Source organism: Eulemur rufifrons, chromosome 27 (genome assembly GCF_041146395.1).
Source record: "Eulemur rufifrons isolate Redbay chromosome 27, OSU_ERuf_1, whole genome shotgun sequence".
Lineage (NCBI taxonomy): Eukaryota > Metazoa > Chordata > Mammalia > Primates > Lemuridae > Eulemur > Eulemur rufifrons.
Genome location: NC_091009.1, coordinates 33,441,098 through 33,461,851, shown reverse-complemented (window position 1 = coordinate 33,461,851; position 20,754 = coordinate 33,441,098). Strand labels below are relative to the sequence as shown.

Sequence of the window (20,754 nt, the reverse complement as noted above, 5' to 3'; positions counted from 1 at the left end):
ATAATGTGGAAGGGAACACAGCGCAGCATGTGGTGTAAAACTGGCCCCTTCCTGGGTGTGTTAGCAGCTGAGGTTACAGCATACTGAACACCGCAGAGGGCGGGGTTGGTGCTCACACCTAGACTCCACTTAATCAGCATGTCTGGTGGCCTCTCTGGATAGGGCTCACCCCTTATCTTTGTGGACTCAGACCAGCAGACAGTTATAACTTTCTATTTGGGCAGAAGTTCCCTCTAGTCCAGGTTTTGCAAACATTGAAACATACATCTATCTCTTAGCTACCTGTCTCTGAATCTTATTCTTCAAGCTTTACCCTCCCCCCTTGGACAGGCCCTGTCCTGTCACCACCCCTCTGCTGGAGTCAGAGTCCTTTGGGGAAATGTTTTGAGGTTATCGTTGTAGACATGTTGAAATGACTGAAAATTTTAGAAGACGTTACCTTATTAAGATCTGAATCCTTGCTTTGGTGGCCCGTTGAAATGGGCTGTTTGGGCACCGCCCACTGTCCGGTTTTTCAGCAAACACAACAGCTCCCACGTTAGCCTGACACGTAGTGACTTGGCCAGTGTTTCGGGGGGAGGTAGGCGTGATAGATATCAGGGTCTCAGAGCACACAAGCTCTTTCTGGAATGTTCGTTGGGGACCTACCCAGAGGAAGCACCATCTTGAGTTAGGACATCCCACCTTCTCAGGAGCTACAGATTTTTTGCCCCTGGAAAATGGAAAGGAGCAAAGGAAAAATATAAAACAATGATGATGTTCACTTATTAGATAATTTTGTCCGTCTTTTTATCATGAATTGAACAGCCTTCATTCTTAGCATTAAGTAAGGAAATTTGAGCCCATGTAAGTTGAATAATAAGTATCTGTAAAGAATTTTCACCATATGTAAAGCATTTGTGTTCCTAGGATGTAGTAAGTACTGATAATCAATTATGCCTGGCTTTTTGCTTTACAGCATTTGTATTCAGGTAATTAGGATAAACTCTCTTACAAGGTAGTGGTGATAACTATTATCTTTATTTGATGTTAATGCTATTATGTTGGCCATTTTTAATTACTATTTTGGGCACAGACTCTAAATACGGCATTTCACAAAACCAACTTCAGAACGGCAGGCCTGGAAATACAGCGGGGTGTGAAGGGTAATGCAGCACGGTGGCAGGGGTGGCAGGGGCCTTTCTTTGTTGTGTCATTCATGCTGTCTTCTTTTTTCCACGGAGCGCATGAATATTTCACGTATCTGCATCCTCATCCCCTATTCTTCTTGACTAATTTTCAGACTGTCTGAATTTGCATTTCACATGGTAGCTGATTAGGAGACGCCGGGTGCAGCAGTGAAGCCTCAGCAGGCGGTTACCATGGTGACCTTCAGCGGGATTTTAATGATGATACCGCGAGTGGTGGGTTGAAGTCGGCCTGCCTGCGGGGCTACTTCGCTGCCGCTGAGTGCGGAGTTGGCTACGTGGGTTCTCAGCCAAGGGGCAGGTATCAAAGTCTGGCCCAGATAGAAGGTCTTCGAGTTGGGAAAGGAAAATAGATTCCACTTTTTACTTCACTCTATATAGGTACCAGTTTGGAAAAGAGCTATAAAGCAAAACACATTTATAGGGTGTACTTTCCAAAAAAGAGAGTACAGTTCCTCATGCTGGTGGATCTGTTGTCAGGCCCTGATGAAAAAGAAAGCTATACTAGGGTAGGTAAACGTGCAAAATAATTCTTATTAAAGAAGTGAACATAAAAACAGACTATATAACAATGTCACTTTAATCCGTTATGTAGAAGCATTCTCAAAACATGAGCTGTGAAATGCAGATATGCTAATAAATATTTTCTCTCCTTAAGTAGGAACTCAATTTGTTTGTAAAATAATTACTCAGAACTCGTGGTGGCAAAACCCCAAACAGATTTGGGGCCGCCATAATATCGTAAACATTTCTGTATAAAGTAGGCTCTTTAGATCTTTTAAAAATTCAAATTGCCATTTAATTTATTAGTATGGCAAAATATAGGAACCAATGAAAGGTACAGTTTTCCAACAGTGAACTTTTAAATAAACGACAGTTCATTAGGTGCCAGTTTTATAGCCAAAATGGTAACAGGCTGTTTGAAAAATAAGAATTTTAAGCAAATTAACTTACCAAATATGTATTTGAAAGTTTACCAAATTTACATAGCTACTGCTAAATCTTTAAAGCTACTGTCCAAAGATTTGAAGGGAACATTTCGTGAGAATACAAGCTGCACCCACCAACCAGCCCCAGCCGGTGGGGATGCCGAGGAACCCTACAGGGTTCATTTCTAGATAGAGTCATTCCATTTATAAGAACTCAGTTTAAAAGTGTGGGATTACCTTGATTTCCTGTGTTATATTCTAAAACATGGGTACAGTTAGGCATTAATATTAAAAATGAGAAGTAGTATTCTTTGGGAAAAAAAGCCTGTATCTTTCCTTTTCAATTATACTGTTTATAGTATGTACAAATGATCAGGGTTCAGATGGAAATATTTCAGCTACACATGAATGATGTTTATTTTATGGCTTATGAAATATTTTTATTTCTGACAATTTTTTTGTTTGGAAAAGTTCTGAGAAGTACAAGGTTTGCAGATGAAAGTATGAATAGTGGAAATGAGAAGGAAAGATAGGGTGATCTTGGTTTGAGAAGGTACAGTAGGAAGAAATTAAATTGAAGGCTAAAAGCAATGCTTTTATGAAAAATATTTAAGCACCTACAAACCATCAGAAAGATGGTTAAAATCTTTTTAGTAAAGTGGACTGTGTTATTATAATAGTGCTTGTTGCTCTAAATTCATTGCTATGGCAGGTGTTTAGTAATAATTTTAAATTTATTATAAGTAGAAAGACTGAAATGAACAACACTTGTGCTTATCTTCTGATTATATTTTTTAAAACTTGCTAGTTTAGTCTCATTATTGCTTTTTATAGGTGAAATCAAAATGTGATTTTTGGAATCAGAATTATTAACCCAGTGATCACTTTTTACATTATTTAATGTCTCTTTTGTTTTACTTTAAATTTCTCTTCATTTTGTGACTTTATACATCCAGTTCTCAAATAAAAAAGTATTTGTCCTTATTAAAAATCAATTAATGGGACTACTACTCACATATAAAAAGTATCCCTTAAAATATCAACCTGAGCCGGGTGCGGTGGCTCACACCTGTAATCCTGGCACTCTGGGAGGCTAAGGTGGGAGAATCGCTTGAGCTCAGGAGTTGGAGACCAGCCTGAGCAAGAGTGAGACCCTGTCTCTAGTAAAAATAGAAAAATTAGCCGGGCATGGTGGCACATACCTGTAGTTCCAGCTACTCGGGAGGCTGAGGCAGGAGGATCACTTGAGCTCAGGAGTTTGAGGCTGCTGTGAGATAGGCTGACGCCACGGCATTCACTCTAGCCCGGGCGACAGAGTGGGACCCTGTCTCAAAATAAATAAATAAATAAATCAACCTGAAAGATCACATCCAATCAAAGAACTAACAGAGAATGGATGAAATCTCATAAACTTTCACATCATAAATGGTAATAATTATATTTTGGTTTAATCTCCTATTATTTTCCTCTTCCTTTCTTAGTTAGACAATATTCTCTCCTCCTTTTTCTTTTCATTTTTTTAAGTTAGAGGAATGGAAGGCAGGAAGAGAGGGTTCTTTCCTTTCTAGCCTCTTCTGGAATAGTTTCGCAGTGCTGTCTGACAATGTCTTCCCTGCTATTTCACTCAAATGTGTAAGAATTTCCAGCTTCATTTTCATTGTTCTTGAGATAAGAAAAGTCTTGATTTTTCCAGAGTATTTAAAAGCTAATACAACGATTAAAAAATAGTATTCTTTTCTATGGTTGATAATATATGAATGACAATAATAATTTTTAATTGAACTAAACTATAAATTTCTGAAATTTATGGGTTATTGGAGAGTATATTTATATGGCTTTGAATAAAATTGTAATGCTGAATTTTTTTTCACCTTTTGAAAGCACCATTTTCTTTAATCATCTTGTTTTCTTTTATCAGCTTTCCTGTTAAAGAAAGAAGGGCCAGGGCATTATTCCCATTTCACATATGAGCAAGTGGAGACCCAGACACTGTTTAGAGCAAATGCTAGAACTCAGGGTGCCGCCGCCTCACGGCAGCGCCTGCGTGTGCCACGAGAGCACACCGCCCACAGCAGACTCTCGGGTGTTCTGGGAGAGGGCACGTAACGACTGCTAACCTTAGGGTCTGTTCTTCATTTTTCTGTGCTCTATTCTGACCCTTTCACTACCATATTCGTCTGGAACCTCCTTCCCTAAAAGCGAACGATGCTGGAAGGCAGAGGCACAATCAGGCATTTGCTCACAACTCTCTGCGGCTTGTGATAACTCAGGGACCATGTGACAGTGAAAGATAGGAAGGAAGAACCCGTTTGCAGAAGGGTAGGAATGGTTTTTACATGTTGGAGTATGTAAAAATCACTGCATGTATCTCAAAGAAGATAGCAGATGGTACTGATCCATAATATAGCAAACAAAAGAAAGTTACAGTTTGTCATAATTTTACTAATACTTTATTTCCCAAATGACCACCATTAAGGAAAGGAAAATACTACATGAAAGCTTTAAAAATTATAACTGATTTTTCTACGTAACATCTGTAAATTATTTTTAAATTGAAATATGTTTAGAGAAGATTTTTAAGAAAGTTAAGTTGGTAACAAAAGAACAGGATCTTTGTTTTGGCTCATAAAAGAGCTGCTTTATATAAATAAGAAAAAAAACAAGATGAAAGTGCCAGTTAGAGAGTATTTTGCATTTTTGAAGTTAAACTAAGTTTATAACACTTTCTTATTCATTTGAGCAGTCTAATAAATATTTTTAGTTTATACTTGCTAGATTCACAAATTTTAATAGAACTATAAGTTTTCTGGAAATTAACCAATGTTATTCAAATTGGTATTGGAAGGTTTTTCATTGTCCCAAGAACATTTACATGAAGGACATCAGATGGCATAAATAATGTATGACAGTAAATCTGTACAAATATTTCTGTAGTCCCTATAATAATGTAATCAAGTATTGAGATAAGAATGTCTTTCTTTAAAATATAGAGCTACATAATGATATGTAATTTTGCCCTTATTCATTAAAATTTGCATTGTTACTTCAAACACTCTTAATAACATTTGATTTTCATTCCTAAAAATTGTTTCAGTAAATTTAATGTTTTCATCATTCACAGTGTCAACTAGCCACCTTACTAAAAGTTGCCATTTAAGATGAGATCTTTAAGCTTTGAATGTTCCATTTTTGTTTAAAAAATATATTTAAGCAGGTCCTTTGTTCACCTATGCTTCTGAAGTGACACTGGGGACTCGCTCCTTGAAGACATGAATCCAAAACGGTGCCCTATATTTCTCATATCCTGTGGGCTCCTATGAAATCATGTAACTTTCTGTAAGACTCTCACAGTTTTCAGAAAACACTGAATGATCTTCAGTTGCGAAATACAGACATTACATTACCTTCTAGCTGTGTGAGATTACCTTCTTTTCCCTTTTCCCTCCCCCCAAGTCAATCACTAGCGACACTTTGGTGTACATGTTGGCTACGCCTAATCATTTTGTATAAATATCTAAAGCTCCGAAATACGTGTACTTTAATGTATTAGACCCACTTTGGGGTGCTAAAATGTGTCCTTGGGTAGATGGAAATCGGGTATATCCGGGAGGCTGACATAACATAATTGGTCTCAGAGGGATTAAGATGGGGGTGAAAAAGAAACAGTACCGATAGCACGAGTCTCTATTATTCTATGGAGAATTGTGCGAGTGACCTAAAGCTATGATGCACAAAGAGCCCCATTGTTATCACCTGTGCGTGACTGAACTTGATCGTAATTGGGTTATCACCCTGACAACAATGCCTGTTCGCACTGTCTTCTTTCTGGTATTTCTGGAATCAACCTCGTGGCTTTGATATCTCTTTAGAAATATATAGATCAAAATTTATTAGTATTTTTCTACTTTATTGAAAACATTCATTAATTTCCATATGGCTTATGACTTCATAATCCTTTAGAAGTGTTATAGAGAATCCCTTCTATTTCTTGCTTTGTATGTTTTGTTTCATTCAAGTTTCTGTGTTGCTTTTTAAATTTTTTTGAAGCATCTGAATTAAATAGTTTTCTCTTTGATTTTGTAAAGGCTTTTGCATATTCAGGTCTTTATTTTTCCCTTATTTTTAATGTGTTACATAAAATAATTTTTTAAAAAGCAACAAAGTACACTTTTTTTTACAAATGAGTACAAAGTAATGCAAACTAAATAAATTTTCTGAGATAACATAAGCCATAAAATGCTTTTTTACTTTTATTTATTTTTATTAATGTTGTAATATCTACTGATTGCTGAAATAGAACTATTTCCATAATTTAAAGTAATAAATGGAAAGCTAACTCCCTGAATTTAAGCACAAAATTTTTTTTTGAGCAAGCAATTGACTAATATTATTAGAAATTGAAATCTGACTTAAAGGAAGTTATATAAAATTCTTAATGTTATTATCTGAACACTTGTTTTCCTTGAACATGGTTAGTAACGTAGTACTCAGAATCATTGCAAAGTATCAGATAAATGTTAAAGATTTTTAAAGTAACTTCCTTTTTTCCAGAGCTCTACAGGAACTTTTTAAAAAAACTTAAGCCTAACACAGAGGGAGTTCTCTATGATAATTATTTCCTTTTGATTATTTACTGTCTTAGAAAACTTAGAGGCATGTTTTTATGTTTATTAGGTTACTATGTAAGTTTATTATCTGGAATAAAGAAATTGTTTCATGTTAAAATTCAAGTACATTTTATTTGCTTGGAGGGAGTTACTACCAGTTTGATGAATGAGTTAGATTAGAAATAACATTTAAATTTTCACTCTAGTCATAGTAATCATCTGAATGTTTTTGTGTCATAATTTGAATGTGTCTCTCACAGATAAGGTTGGCCTACAATTTTGCAGAGCCCTGGAGAAAATTTTTTGGTTTTTAAAATCAGAAGTGGCCTATGAAATATCCACCGATTTTAGAAACCAGAGGAACTGGTGTTAGAGCTGACGTTCTTTTGAAAATCAAATAACCCGACAGTCTACCCTGGGCCATGCAGTGGGTCACCCCACCTTTGTGCACGGTGTCCCTGGGGACCTGCAGACCACATCAGGATTTCCTGCAGCGGCGTGAGAGCACTGCGGGCAGCAGTCGGGGCCCAGAGCTGGACGGCTGCAGCTCAAGTGACCTTAGGAGTGTTACTGCTCTATAAAATCGTGTGTGATAGGAGTGCCCACCACACAGCGTTGTGATGAAGATTAAGTTAAATCATGTAAAAATGCATAGAAGGGTTCATAAATATTAGGTTTTAGGAAATAGTCTTCTCTCTCCTCTAACACTGGAACTAGCATTTCCTTGAATCCCCAGAGTCATCTCATAGAGCATAAAGAAATGTCCTTTGATCTGGAACGTTCAGGAGACTGTACTTCCAGTTGGCCACTGGAGTCAGAAAAACTGAAGATTCTGCAGAACATCAAAGTCTGAGTAACAAAACATCTGGAGCTGTCCACCAGCTGTAAAAAGTGCACCCTTAGTGACCACATGAGTCAGCCTATTGTGGGTAATTTAACAACTTAAAAATTGGAGACAAAAAAAGCCAAAGATTTTTCTCTTCCTGTAATTAATGAATTTTAAACCTTGTCTCTAATTCCTGGTTTGTAATACATAGGTGACTGTTTTATCCTCCTATTCATTAGGGCAGGGACACAAATAACTCTGCCATCTAAGAGTGATATTATAATTTTGTGTAGATTAAAAGGGATGAGATGTGACCTTGTTTGTATAATTTAGATTGTTAGTCTGACATATTCATGGGTCCATATGAATTTGCATTTTTTAACCAGATTATTAAAGTTAAAGGCATAAAACTCAGTCCATGGTTGTTCATAGCATTAAAGTGAATTATTTGGTGTGATTTTTTTTCCCTCCTTACTATGCCAAAAGACTATTGGAACTGATCTTTTACTCCCTGGAGTAACAACTATTTCAATGTATCTTTAGAACTAGTAGTTATCTATATCAGGGAAAACTACATCAAATTAAGAATTCAGCCTATATAAATCTCCCATTATGTAATTTACAACCACTTTCTTTCAAAAACAGATTTGAGGTAACTTACAGCAAAAGACGTGACTTACCAGTCATCAAAATAGAGATATAAGTACAAATCTGAACCAGGGTAGAGGGAATGTAAATATACCGATCCTAACAGCCAACAGAGTTACTCCTTCATGTCATGGCACAAAGGGAAAGATAGTAAGCAAATTAGTTTCTGTTTGTAAAGGAGCAAACATACCAGTTTCTAAGAGAAAATAAAGTTTTTTCCTACTAAATTATGGTAGAAATATCTCACATAAAGATCCATGAGTAATACGCCAAGAAGTATCTTCAGTAGCAATTTCATAGCAAATACCAGAATGACGTTTGGTAACATCCAAAGCAAGCATTAAGGCGCAGTTTTGGAAAGGAGATTTGGAAGCAGGATAAAGTAATGTGCTGCAGGATCCAGCCTCCTGGTGATCTAATTTGATTAAAGCACAGAACTTGGATTATCCAGAGGTATACAGGTGAATTATATCCATGCAAGAGTCTGATGGGCCCCACCACGGGGCACACTGTGTAGGGTTATACTCTTTGACAAGGACCTGGATTCTATTCTGCTGATTTGCTCAAGGGAAAACAAGCAGCCCGTCGGGTGGACGCCCTTGACGAGCGTGAGGGTCTCACTACTGTGTTCACTCAGCACAAGTCAGACCAATCTCTGAGTGGAAAAAACTACCTGAGATATTATTTTTTCCCATCCTACAATGTCCATCTAAAAACTGGTAGTTCCTGTTAATAGCTAGTAGCAAATGTCTCCTGATTAAAACTCAGGTGATGCCTTAAACCAAGTGACATCCCTTCATACTGGTAATGATTTGAAATTAGTGTTACTGATGATCATTATGCATGCAAAGCTGTATTAGGCATCATGAGAAATTCAAACCCAAAGACCAAGTAGGTAAAAGTAAACAAGCGGTCAACAATGGTAAATGGTAAAAGACCTGCATTAAGGAGGATTGCTTGAGGCCAGGAGTTGGAGACCAGCCTGGACAACACAGAACCTGTCTATAAAATATTCTTTTTAATTAGCTGGGGTGATGGTACCTGCCTGTAGTGCCAGGGAGGCTGAGGTGGGAGGATCACTTGAGCCCAGGAGTGCGAGACCAGCCTTACAGTATAGCAAGACTCCAGCTCAAAAAAAAAAAAAAAAAAAAAATCAGATGATTTGGATTCCAGTGGAAGTTCCATCATCAATTTTTAAATTCTTAGTTTCTATATCTGTAAACTGATACTGTTTTGGGGATTACAGTGCTTGGAAAATAAATATTGCAAATAAAATGATATGGAAGGTTTTATAAAATGTTAAATTCTATATAAATATGGAATATTTTTATAAAGCAGAATACCTGCCCTTAAGTAAGACAAAATTAACACGTATTTAAGAGAACCATACTCTCAAAATTATGTTCAATATAGGTTAATAACTTTGCATTTGTGCTGTGTCCTTTATCTTCATAATCTAGATAAAGTATAGTCACAAAAATTATTTAATATATACAATTCAGTTATGTGGGGTATGGATAAAAAATTAAACCCAAAATTCAGGAATTCATATTTCTACCCAGATCTCAATATGTCGGTGTCTCAAATGTGGTGTCTGCAAAACTCAAAGTGTCCCTCGTGCCCTCCTAAGATCACTCCTCCTTCTGTGTCACCCACTCCCCTTTCAGATACCCTGGTAAAAACACCTGATCAATGCTCTCTTGCCTGAAATCCTAGAGAGACTTAATTGAGCATTCTGCTGCCACTGCTCTAATTTTTGCTCATCTTTGTACCAAGAAAATACGTGCTGAAGCACAGCTCTAATGGTCTCTCCCTCTTGCCGTAACTACTGGTTTCCTGTTGCCCGTGTGAGCAGATTCTAAACCCTTAAGTCTTTATTTGGCCTCAGCTCATCATTTCATCCTGTTGCTCCCAGCCATTCAGACGTGCTTGCCTTCGCCTTCGTACCACCTGTACTTGTTTTCTTGGGCCACGCACCTGTGCTCATTCTGTTACCTCTGCTTAGAATTCTCTCCACCCTGTTATATATTCAGATTGTGTTCAAGCTTCAGACCTCAGCTCAGGTGCCGCCTCCACAAAGCCGGAAGTCACCCATTTACCCTTTCATTCGTTCAGAACAAGCCAGTGTGCAAATTAGTGCAACTTCTGCGGAAAAGAATTTGGAAACACCTCCAAGAGCTCCAAGTAGAGCTACCATTTGATCCAGCAATAGCACTACCTGGCATCTGCCCAGAGGAACAAAAGTCACTCTGTAATAAAGACACCTGCACCCGAATGTTTACGGCCGCACAATTCACTATTGCAAGGATGTGGAAACAACCCAAGCGCTCGTCAGTTCATGAGTGGATTAATAAAATATTATATGTATATAATGGAATATTACTCAATTATAAGAAACGACGGTGATCTAGCACCTCTTACATTCTCCTGGATAGAGCTGGAGCCCGTCCTCCGCAGCGAGGTGTCCCAGCAGTGGAAGAACAGGCTCCACACGTACTGGCCCTCAGACTGGCACTGACTGACCAACACTAGGTGCTCACACGGTAGTAATATTCTTTGGGGGTCGGGGGTTGGGGGTGGGTAAACTCACAACTAATGGACATGGTGAGCATTGTAGGGGGACAGCACATCTCAAAAGATGGTTGGGACGTGGCAAAGTCATACCATGTAACAAAAATGTTTGTACCCCCATAATTTCCTGAAATAAAAATTAAAAAACAAAAAGGACAAGCCAGTGAGCACTTGCTCATCCAGTATCCACCCTGGAGATCCTGCAGTTTAAGAGGAAAACAGACATTACAGGAAGTACAATGAAGTGTTTCAAGGGCCTTAACTAAAGTGTGTGAAGGGCGCAGGGGAGGCCATGTAGAAAATGACGATTTCTACCCGGCAGACGGAGCAGAGGGGGCGGCGGGACACACAGGTGAGGTGGGAGGGCGTGGGGTTTGCAGGGAGCAGCGCGAGCAGGTGTGGGGGCAGGAGCCCGTCCCGGACACAGAGCCACAGGTGCCGTATTGCGGTCACTGCAGGGAAGGGATGAGGCGTTTGGGGCTAAAAAGGAGGCTGAAAGAGGAGCAGGAGCCCAGGTTGAGAGGCCCAGGGTGAGTCCAGAGGGCGACAGGGACCCGCTGAGATGCTTAAGTCCAAGTACAGCTAACCTGGTGGCCGGGCAGGGCCGGGGAGGTTGGAGGAAACGGGAAGCAGAGCCGTCAGCGGGAAGACTCCCTGGCAGCAGAGATTGTGTAGCAGGAACAGACACGAGCCTTCAGCGGTCCGGGACCAGGACTTGGTCAGGGATTGTTAGGCAAGTGGCGAGGAAGCACGTGGAGGTGCCTTGTACAAACGTCAGATTTCTGGCTTGAGAAATTGAGAAAAAGGATTAAGATTTCAGTTTTGAACATGTTTAAGATGGGTATTTGGGGGCAGATGGGCTCAGAGGGCGGCTGGAGATGCGTGAGCAGAGCCTGCGAGGAGGTCCGGGCTGAAGACACAGACCTGTGTTCCTGGACGTGCTTGTTCTGGAAGCCTTGGCGTGCATGTTGTTCAGGATGAGAGTAGAGTGACAGCGAAAGGGAAAACTGCGGGGCCACCAACATTGGAAAGGTTGTCAAAGGAAGATAAACCTACAAAGGAAACTGGGAAGGACACATCAGAAACTGAAGTCTCGGCTGGAACTGAACCACATGGATCCAAAAGGGCAGGAATGACGAGGACGAAAGGGATGGGAAATGGTCTCGCTTAAGTCCAAGTACAGCCGTACCAGAGCAAGAGGATGAGAGACCCGGAAGGACGGGAGCTCGTGCTTGCGTTTCTGATCCGATGCAGCACGGTCAGAAACACACTGTGTCCCTGGGAAGCGGAGGCCAAGATGAACCAAAGGTGAAGGTTATGGCTGGGTAGTCAAGAAACTTTACGCTGATCCACATTCAAGCAAACAGCACAGTGATCGGGGCAATGGCTGCAGCGCATGGACTGGACAACACCGTCAGCCGGGCGTCCCCACCAGTGAGGCCACAGCTGAGTCAGACGGGTCGGAGGGAAAGAGGAGAAAGCGCCGAGGCCCTCGTCGGGGCAGCTGCTGTGCATGTTCTACCTGCATCTCGGTCTCTCTCGGGATCTCCTACCTGCATCTCGGTCTCTCTCGGGATCGCCTACCTGCATCTCACAGTCTCTCTCGGGATCTCCTACCTGCATCTCACGGTCTCTCTCGGGATCTCCTACCTGCATCTCACGGTCTCTCTCGGGATCTCCTACCTGCATCTCACGGTCTCTCTCGAGATCTCCTACCTGCATCTCGGTCTCTCTCGAGATCTCCTACCTGCATCTCACAGTCTCTCTCGGGATCTCCTACCTGCATCTCAGAGTCTCTCTCGGGATCTCCTACCTGCATCTCAGAGTCTCTCTCGGGATCTCCTACCTGCACCTCAGAGTCTCTCTCGGGATCTCCTACCTGCATCTCGGTCTCTCTCGGGATCTCCTACCTGCATCTCAGAGTCTCTCTCGAGATCTCCTACCTGCATCTCAGAGTCTCTCTCGGGATCTCCTACCTGCATCTCAGAGTCTCTCTCGAGATCTCCTACCTGCATCTCGGTCTCTCTCGGGATCTCCTACCTGCATCTCGGTCTCTCTCGAGATCTCCTACCTGCATCTCAGAGTCTCTCTCGGGATCTGCTACCTGCATCTCAATCTCTCTCGGGATCTCCTACCTGCATCTCGGTCTCTCTCGGGATCTCCTACCTGCATCTCGGTCTCTCTCGGGATCTCCTACCTGCATCTCGGTCTCTCTCGGGATCTCCTACCTGCATCTCGGTCTCTCTCGGGATCTCCTACCTGCATCTCGGTCTCTCTCGAGATCTCCTACCTGCATCTCGGTCTCTCTCGGGATCTCCTACCTGCATCTCACAGTCTCTCTCGGGATCTCCTACCTGCATCTCAATCTCTCTCGAGATCTCCTACCTGCATCTCGGTCTCTCTCGGGATCTCCTACCTGCATCTCGGTCTCTCTCGGGATCTCCTACCTGCATCTCGGTCTCTCTCGGGATCTCCTACCTGCATCTCAGTCTCTCTCGGGATCTCCTACCTGCATCTCGGTCTCTCTCGGGATCTCCTACCTGCATCTCACAGTCTCTCTCTTGAGATACTCATCACTTGATAGCTTGTAGCAGAGTTAGTTACACGGTTTCCTTACTCTTCGTTTATTTCTTTGTTCCATCTGTGTCCCTCACTGAATTACAAGCTGTTCAAGGGCATTGCCACGTGTGTTTCATTTATTCCTTTATTCTTACCCCCTAATAAAGTGTCTTGTGCATAATAAACGCTGCATAAGAAATAAATGAAGAATGAATGAATAAAAAGGGAGCAAGAGAGGGGAAGGAAGAAAGGGCCAGGCCATCAGAAAGGAAACTGAGTCGTTCTGTCATTTCTCAACTGGACAGGAAGCCTTCCTTTGTGGACAGCTTGTTTGTCACCAGATGCCACTAGTGTAGCATGTCCTGCAGAGCAGATCCTTAGTGAGGGGATTGAGCGTCACTGCCAAAGCATCTCTTACTTTTATAGTTTTCTTTCAATATTATATTAATTTGTTATATAATTGTTTATGAAAAATGTTATCAACAGATTGATTCATAAATAGTGAGCTAGGTAAATTCTATATTTCACATATCTGATTTTAATGGTGATAGCTCTGTTAATAATTCCTCTGGGAAAGAAAAATCTTTATGAAAAAAAAAAAAACTGCATCTTTGATGGAGATTGAACCAGTAACGGGGGAGGGAAAAGCAAACACGGCGCAGCTTTGGCTCTGTCTCCTGCGGGGTCGCTGAGGGACCACCGCCCTCACCAAGGCCGCCTGCGAGGAGCGGTCGGGAGACATTGCTCCCTGGAGCCCCCCCACCTCGCTGTCTACTCCTGTTCTTTATCCTCCTGTTTGCCATTATCTTTTTCATGGCTTCTCATTCTCCTCTTTTACTTTGGAGAGCGAGGGATTCAGTCGTCTCCAAATAAACTCGCATCAAGTGTCTCTAATCTTGGGCAGTGTTTCCCTGTGCCAGGAGAACTTCAGGGCCGGACATTCATTACCACTGGTTGCAGATTTCACCTTATTCTGAAATATGATGCAGAAAAAGTAAGTTTTCTGAACCAGCTTGAAGGATGTGGCAGTATTACAAAGTCAAAAAATTGTTATTGCATCTGCTTGCATTTTGGTTAAATATCATGAGTTTATGCGCCACAATTATCTTTTCCTGCCGTCCTTTCTGCTTTATCATTTTTATCTCTAAACAAAATATCCGACCGCACAGCTAAGTGACCTGTTAGAACACACTGTCTTTCAAAGTAATGTCACTAATAAGTGCTTTTCCTGCTTTTTTCTACATTGTATATAACCAGAGGTATTTGTTTTTATTTTTACTGGTAAAATGCCAACCTCTGTCCGACTTAAATGTCTCTTAAATCACCATAAAAAAATGCCTTGTGTATGGCTATGCTCCTTAAGGGTTTTTAATACTGGGCTCTTTTGCAAGGAACATAAACTAAAATCTTCAGAACCTCTCAGTGAGGGTAACGTTACTGTCCAATATTCATTTCCAAATTTTATTCTGCTAGAATCATATAATCGAAGGGATTAGGACTAAAAGAACCCTTATAAAGGCACCTACTCCAATCTCCCTGCTTAGCGGATGAATAAACAAACCTCCAGAAACAGTGACCGACTTAGGGGCACACCGTAACCAGCGCCTTCCGCAAGACTGGTTTCCACCTCACCGTCTGTTTCCTGACCGGACCCTGACCCTCGTCTGGCTTCCACACACGCCTCTTATTCCAGAGTGACATTCTCGCTGGCATTAGCCTTCTGGTAGCACTAGTAACATACTCAGCCCATGCATGTTATTGCCACTTCTGCTGCTTCTAGTTGAAAGTTGGTTTATGGTAGAAGCTGAAGACTATGAAAAAATTATGGTAATTTGATAATTTACTAAGTGGTAATACAGTGCCAAGAAAGAGTTAACGCAAGTTTTCAAATTGTCGGCATTACTCCTAAAGACAGACTTACAAAGCAAAAGAATCAGGTTTTTCCTCTCGATCTGGTTTCTTGTATATTAAAGAACATATACAGTGTTGTGATGACACAGTTTCACAAACTGAGAGCAATTAGAATTGAGAATAACTTCTATATTCTTCTACCCGGTAGGTCTAGGACCATGTAGGAGGGTATTTTCTTAATTTATTGAGATGTGCTTTTACTACTGTTTTGTGATGTAAATAAGTAAAACCTCAACTCTCTCATCTATGAAGTGAGGACATTTAAATGCTACTTCACACAGTTGAGGATTCAATAATACTTACAACTTCTTTGCTTTTAATTTTTACTCTTAGAGGAGTGCTGTTTCTCTAATGTAAAACTGAATAGAAAACCTTTTTCATACATGTATATGAAATGGCTCACGATCAATGCCTGTGATAGCCGTCTACCGTAATTGCCTTTTATGAAAATGTAAGCTTATCACTAAGGCTAATGTAGTAAGTTCCATATCAAATATACACGTGTATCTATACAGTTAACTTGGAGAGTTATAGTTCAAACCTGCAGTCTTTAGGGACTGCCATTTTTTGATTAGACTCTAAAAAATAAAAGTCTATTATAATGCCTTTTGGGAAATACTGCTTGGCTGACATTAATACTCTTAATGAAGATACTTCTTAGAACATTTACCTGTTTGCAAAATAATTGACAGCAGTCTTATATATATTTCTAGTAAAGTGAATACTTAGAAATGCACTTTCCTTGTAAATCTATGGCTATTCAGAATTTCTTTTATAAATAACTGAAAAAAGTTGTCTCAGGCGGCTGTATTGTTCTTTCTCTGCAGCTACGACAGCTAGTTAACATGTGCATCAATCCAGATCCAGAGAAGCGACCAGACGTCACCTATGTTTACGACGTGGCCAAGAGGATGCACGCGTGCACAGCCAGCAGCTAAACATGTGCAAGATCATGAAGAACAGAATAAAAACAGTTTAAAGTATTTCTGTGCAGATCATACCTCCCCATCTGTGTCTGGGTGTTAAGATGAATATTTCAGAGCTCATGTGCTTTGAATCCTTAACCAGTTTTCACATAAGCTTCATTTTGTACCTGTGTAAACCACCTTCGTGCAAAGCCCAAATGACTCTGAAATAATCAAATTGCATGTTAGGAGAGTAAATGCAACACGATGGTTTTTAATGGCTAAAGATGTTTAGAATTATTTAGACTTTTGTGCTGATAAATTGTGTTCAGGTGGACTGTTAGTGCCAAATACTGAAGGTGCAGCGTGGCACACACCAGGACAGACTCAAAACCTGGGGAAAAGTATCTGAACATGTCACTTGTTTGTTTTTTAGTAATTTATGGACATTGAGATGAACACAATTGTGAACTTTTATGATTATTTTATTTTTAAAAAGTTTGAAGTATGTGTTTTAGTTTTTAGCTTTGTAGTTTCAAATATAATTCTTATAATAAATGTGGACATCAGCTATTTGAGGAACATTTAAAATTCTTAGCTTGCAACTATTCAATGTGAAAAGATTTGGGGACAAAATGTGAGTCAGACACTGAAGAGTTTTTTGTTTTCATATCTTTGGTATTGTCTTTGCATTGAAATGGTATAAATGAATCCATTTAAAAAGTGGTTAAGGATTTTTTTGGCTGGTGTGATAGTCATTTTTAAAGTTGCACATTGCCCAGGTCTTCTTTGTGTGTTTTTATTATTGCCTGTACATTTGAAAAACATTCTTTGAATAACCTTGCAGTACTATATTTCAATTTCTTTATGAATTTAAGTGCATTTTAACTCATAATTGTACACTATACTGTAAGCATGTATTTTTATTCATAGATTTTATTGAAGTTCTGATTGGTCCCCTTCAGAAATTTTTTTATATTCAAATTACTTTCTTATTTATATTGTTTGTGCATTTTATCCATTAATGTTTCATATTTCTGAGAGCATAATCTTCTTTTAAAAGATATTTGGTATACCAGTACTTTTCCTGGATTGAAAACATTTTTTTAAACTTTTTAAAACGTGGGCCTCCCTGTCCGCACGTGTTTGGTCTCGTTGGCGAGGAAGAAAGGATGTGTGTTGTGCTGTACCCGCGCACGTTGGCCCAGTTGCAGCTCTTGGCGAGGCTGCACTCCTAGGGTTGGGGTAATGAAATGAAAACTGGCCATTACTGCAGCCAGGACGGTTACGAGGTTGGCACTTCTGATGAGAAGCTTTTGAGCAAAGTCCCGTTTTTGTGCACGAAGATGACCCAGATGGTCACACTCCATTTCGTTTAAGGCCGTGGGCAGAGTCTGGCAAGTGCTGTGGTGCCGATGTGGGTCCCGGACGCCTTCCTCTCGGTGGCGGCCAGTTCCCCCCAGACTTGACGTCAGAAAGCCAAAGGCCGTCACCGGGAAAGGACACGGTGCCACCACGAGACCCTGGGACAGACTGTCCTGCCAACGTGGAAACCTCGTGTTTAGAGCACACCCCCTTAGCCCACGGAACTGCCCGTTCTGTTTTTCATGCATTCATTTGAATACTTTCATTTGTAAATTTTTAAAATGTATAAAGGACAAAAAGTATACACTCCTGTTTTTCAAGATTTAGTCAGTTACGTATGGTATCTGAAAGGTAATTTTATTTTGGAATAGACAAAGGAAATCTGGTTGGTTGGTTGGTTGTTATGAGGGATGAATGCATTGTTTCTCCCAGATTCTAGTGATTTTTAACATTTATGCTGATCATCCATAGGTTTGTCTCCAGAAATACGGGAATTGTTTCTGTTGACCATTAACGTCATGTTCTTTTTGACATCATATAATTGACTTAGATGAAACGTTTTCTGGTCGGAAGAGATACTCTCCTTTTTCCTGCAATCTTCAAGAATACACGGATCTAACCTTCATTAGCTTGACCCCTCACACTGACTTTTAAGTAAAGATTTAAGCTTTTCTTCTCAGTGAATATCTGCTAGAAGGAAATAGCTAGGAAGAATTTAATGATCAGGGAAATCATTATTTTTTACTGGTAGAAACCTTTTTGTTTTGGATATTATATCTTTTTTAATCTAAGTGTTCATGTTTTTCCTGAAGAAACCACTGTGTAAAAAACAAATTTTAACTTTGAATGGGATCACTTCAAAAAAATTGTGAAGATGATTAGAAGTTCTAATTTTTATAATCACCTATAAGATGTTCTCTTTCTATTTCTATTTATAAGTAAACTTTATATTAATTTAAACATTTGGACTGATTTGAGAAGCAGAGTAGGCTAAAAGACATACCTGATTCTAAACCTTATTTAGACATTGGTACCTGTGACCCAGGGAAAACGCGGGGTAACTTTGTTTTGTGTGGTGAGGTTTAGAAATGGTGGATGAAGGTGTCTCTGTATAAACAAAGTGCTCAACAGTGTGCAATGATTGTAAATTTAGCAAGATACTACAGCCATTTCATGAATGCTTTACCATTCTACATAGTGTCTGTTACAACACACCTCTCTCCTAGCCGCATACTTCAGGTGTTGCTGTTAGCATTTACCATGATATTTATTTTAACCAAAATGTTATTCACATTAAATGTTAATTCTTTAAAATGAATGTATTATGTTTATAACCCACAAATGCATAATTGCCCTGTGCCTCATATTTCAATAGTACTGTAATATGGACATCTTTTGTGAAATACTTTTATTTTGTTATGCTTTAAATACACATACAAAAAATATTCTGTTATTAGCTTTGAAAATTGTACAAATCCTAATATAAATAAAAATATAAAAATAAATAAAAAATGAGTATAGTAAAATTTCTGTGTATCTGATTTTTTCCCCCTAAAAATCTACCATTGTTTATTTCACTTAACATTTCACCTACAGAAATGGTTCTTAGACATTTCTGTAATTTTGCCATTTCGGAGACGCACAAGCATTGAAACAGTCAAAGGTGAAAACAGCTTTGACAGATCCTAAGAAGTCGTTTTTTGAATGTGCATTAAACTAAGGCACATCTTCCCATGTTCTGTTCTTTTCAGAGAATCATTTTCTGTTTTTAAGTAAGAAAAGTTTCCTAAAAGGTTTTTTAAAAAAGTAACATTTATCTTCCTGCTTTGAATCTTTAGAGCCCAAAATTTAGGCAATAGATTCAATTTCTGTCACTGTAACGGGCTGCTCACGTTACTGATGCTCTATATACTGAACGTCCTCCTCACATAACAAATGAAGGTTGCCACACTGCCTGCAAATGCCGAGTGTAAAAGATCTTAGCAGGATAGAACCTACCAGACTGGTGGGAGAAGGTATAGGTGGACCTTACACATCAGGATTACGTTCCAGACAGGCCACGGTGAAGAATGACCAGTTTTATAAACCATGACTTTGTATTAAAGATCCTTTGCTGGGACTGTGTGGCTATGTGTGTGTGTTTGTGTATAAATCATTATAAAGTACTAGTAAATTTTAGCCACAAAACTAGTTATAAATATTATTTCAAAAGTATATTTATTGGAAAAGTCAGTACCAGAAATATATGTTTAATTGTATTAATTGGTACAGCTATAGGTACCACCAAATTGGTGCAATTACTTTTTAAAATCAAAATGATGATGATATTGACAAAGATTATTGTAATGAGTTACCAAAAGATTTCCATTAAGTTGAACTATTTTTAATTACATGTGAATTTCGGGTATAAGTACTGATGATTTTTTAAAAACTCAGGTTATCTTTCACAGAAAGATGTGCAAGTTTATAAAAGTTTATTTTATTTTTATTTGATAGATTTATTTGAAGGAATTTTCTTTCTGATCTTATGTACTGATTTCATTGTTTGATTGGGTGTCTAAATCTAGTTTTAAACCTTAAAAAAATCAAAATAAGTCAAGTTAGGATTTGTAAACATGGGGTTTGATGAAATTATTCTGTGTTACAATGCATAGGAAATAATTTTTTCACTCCTTTCTAGAAGTATAATCCTATAAATAAATCATTTCTCTAATCCTCACTTTCTCACGTGTAAAATAGGGATATAATATCCTACCTCTACAGAAGAATCAAATTGGAATACATTTTATAACAACTGAATGCGGCACTACATGCCAAATGAGTGCTCGATAAATGCAGCTATTATCATACGAGTGTAGAAGAGAATACGTGTGCGTCTCCTTTGGCTACACTTCTGTCCACTTTTGTACCACTTGCCTAATTTTTCAAACCTCCCAAGCTCTTTCTTACCTTAGGAACACTGTAGCTTAAGTTGCCCTTCCCTTTTTGCTAGGAAAAAAATCCAACTCATCTTCCAAAGCTGACTTTAATTAAATACATTTTTTCAGGAGCCACCTAGACCATATCCATTTAGCGCTTACCCCAACCACAGCCAAATGATTACTTGTGTGATTCTTTAAGTTCAGTCTCCCTGCAAGATCCTAAATGTCAGCAGAACAAGTACTACCTGTGTTGCTCACCTGTGGCGTTCGACACTTAACATAATGCCTCATCCATGGTAATCACTCAGTTTATTTTTGTTGAATT

The 20,754-nt window shown here is 39.3% G+C and overlaps 1 protein-coding gene across 2 annotated transcripts in view; it reads left to right on the top strand.

Annotated features, from left to right (window-relative positions):
• The window catches only part of NEK7 (NIMA related kinase 7), a 130,933-nt gene extending 111,899 nt beyond the window's left edge, over positions 1-19,034 (top strand). The window contains exon 10 of one of the 2 annotated variants that reach the window (XM_069459752.1): positions 16,066-19,034. In XM_069459752.1, the coding sequence (XP_069315853.1) occupies positions 16,066-16,176 (111 nt within the window). In that variant the 3' untranslated portion in view covers positions 16,177-19,034. Of the gene's footprint in view, positions 1-1,282; positions 1,330-16,065 lie in introns of those variants that run through there. The other variant, XM_069459753.1, reaches the window with a different exon arrangement.
• The last annotated feature ends 1,720 nt before the right edge of the window (positions 19,035-20,754 follow it).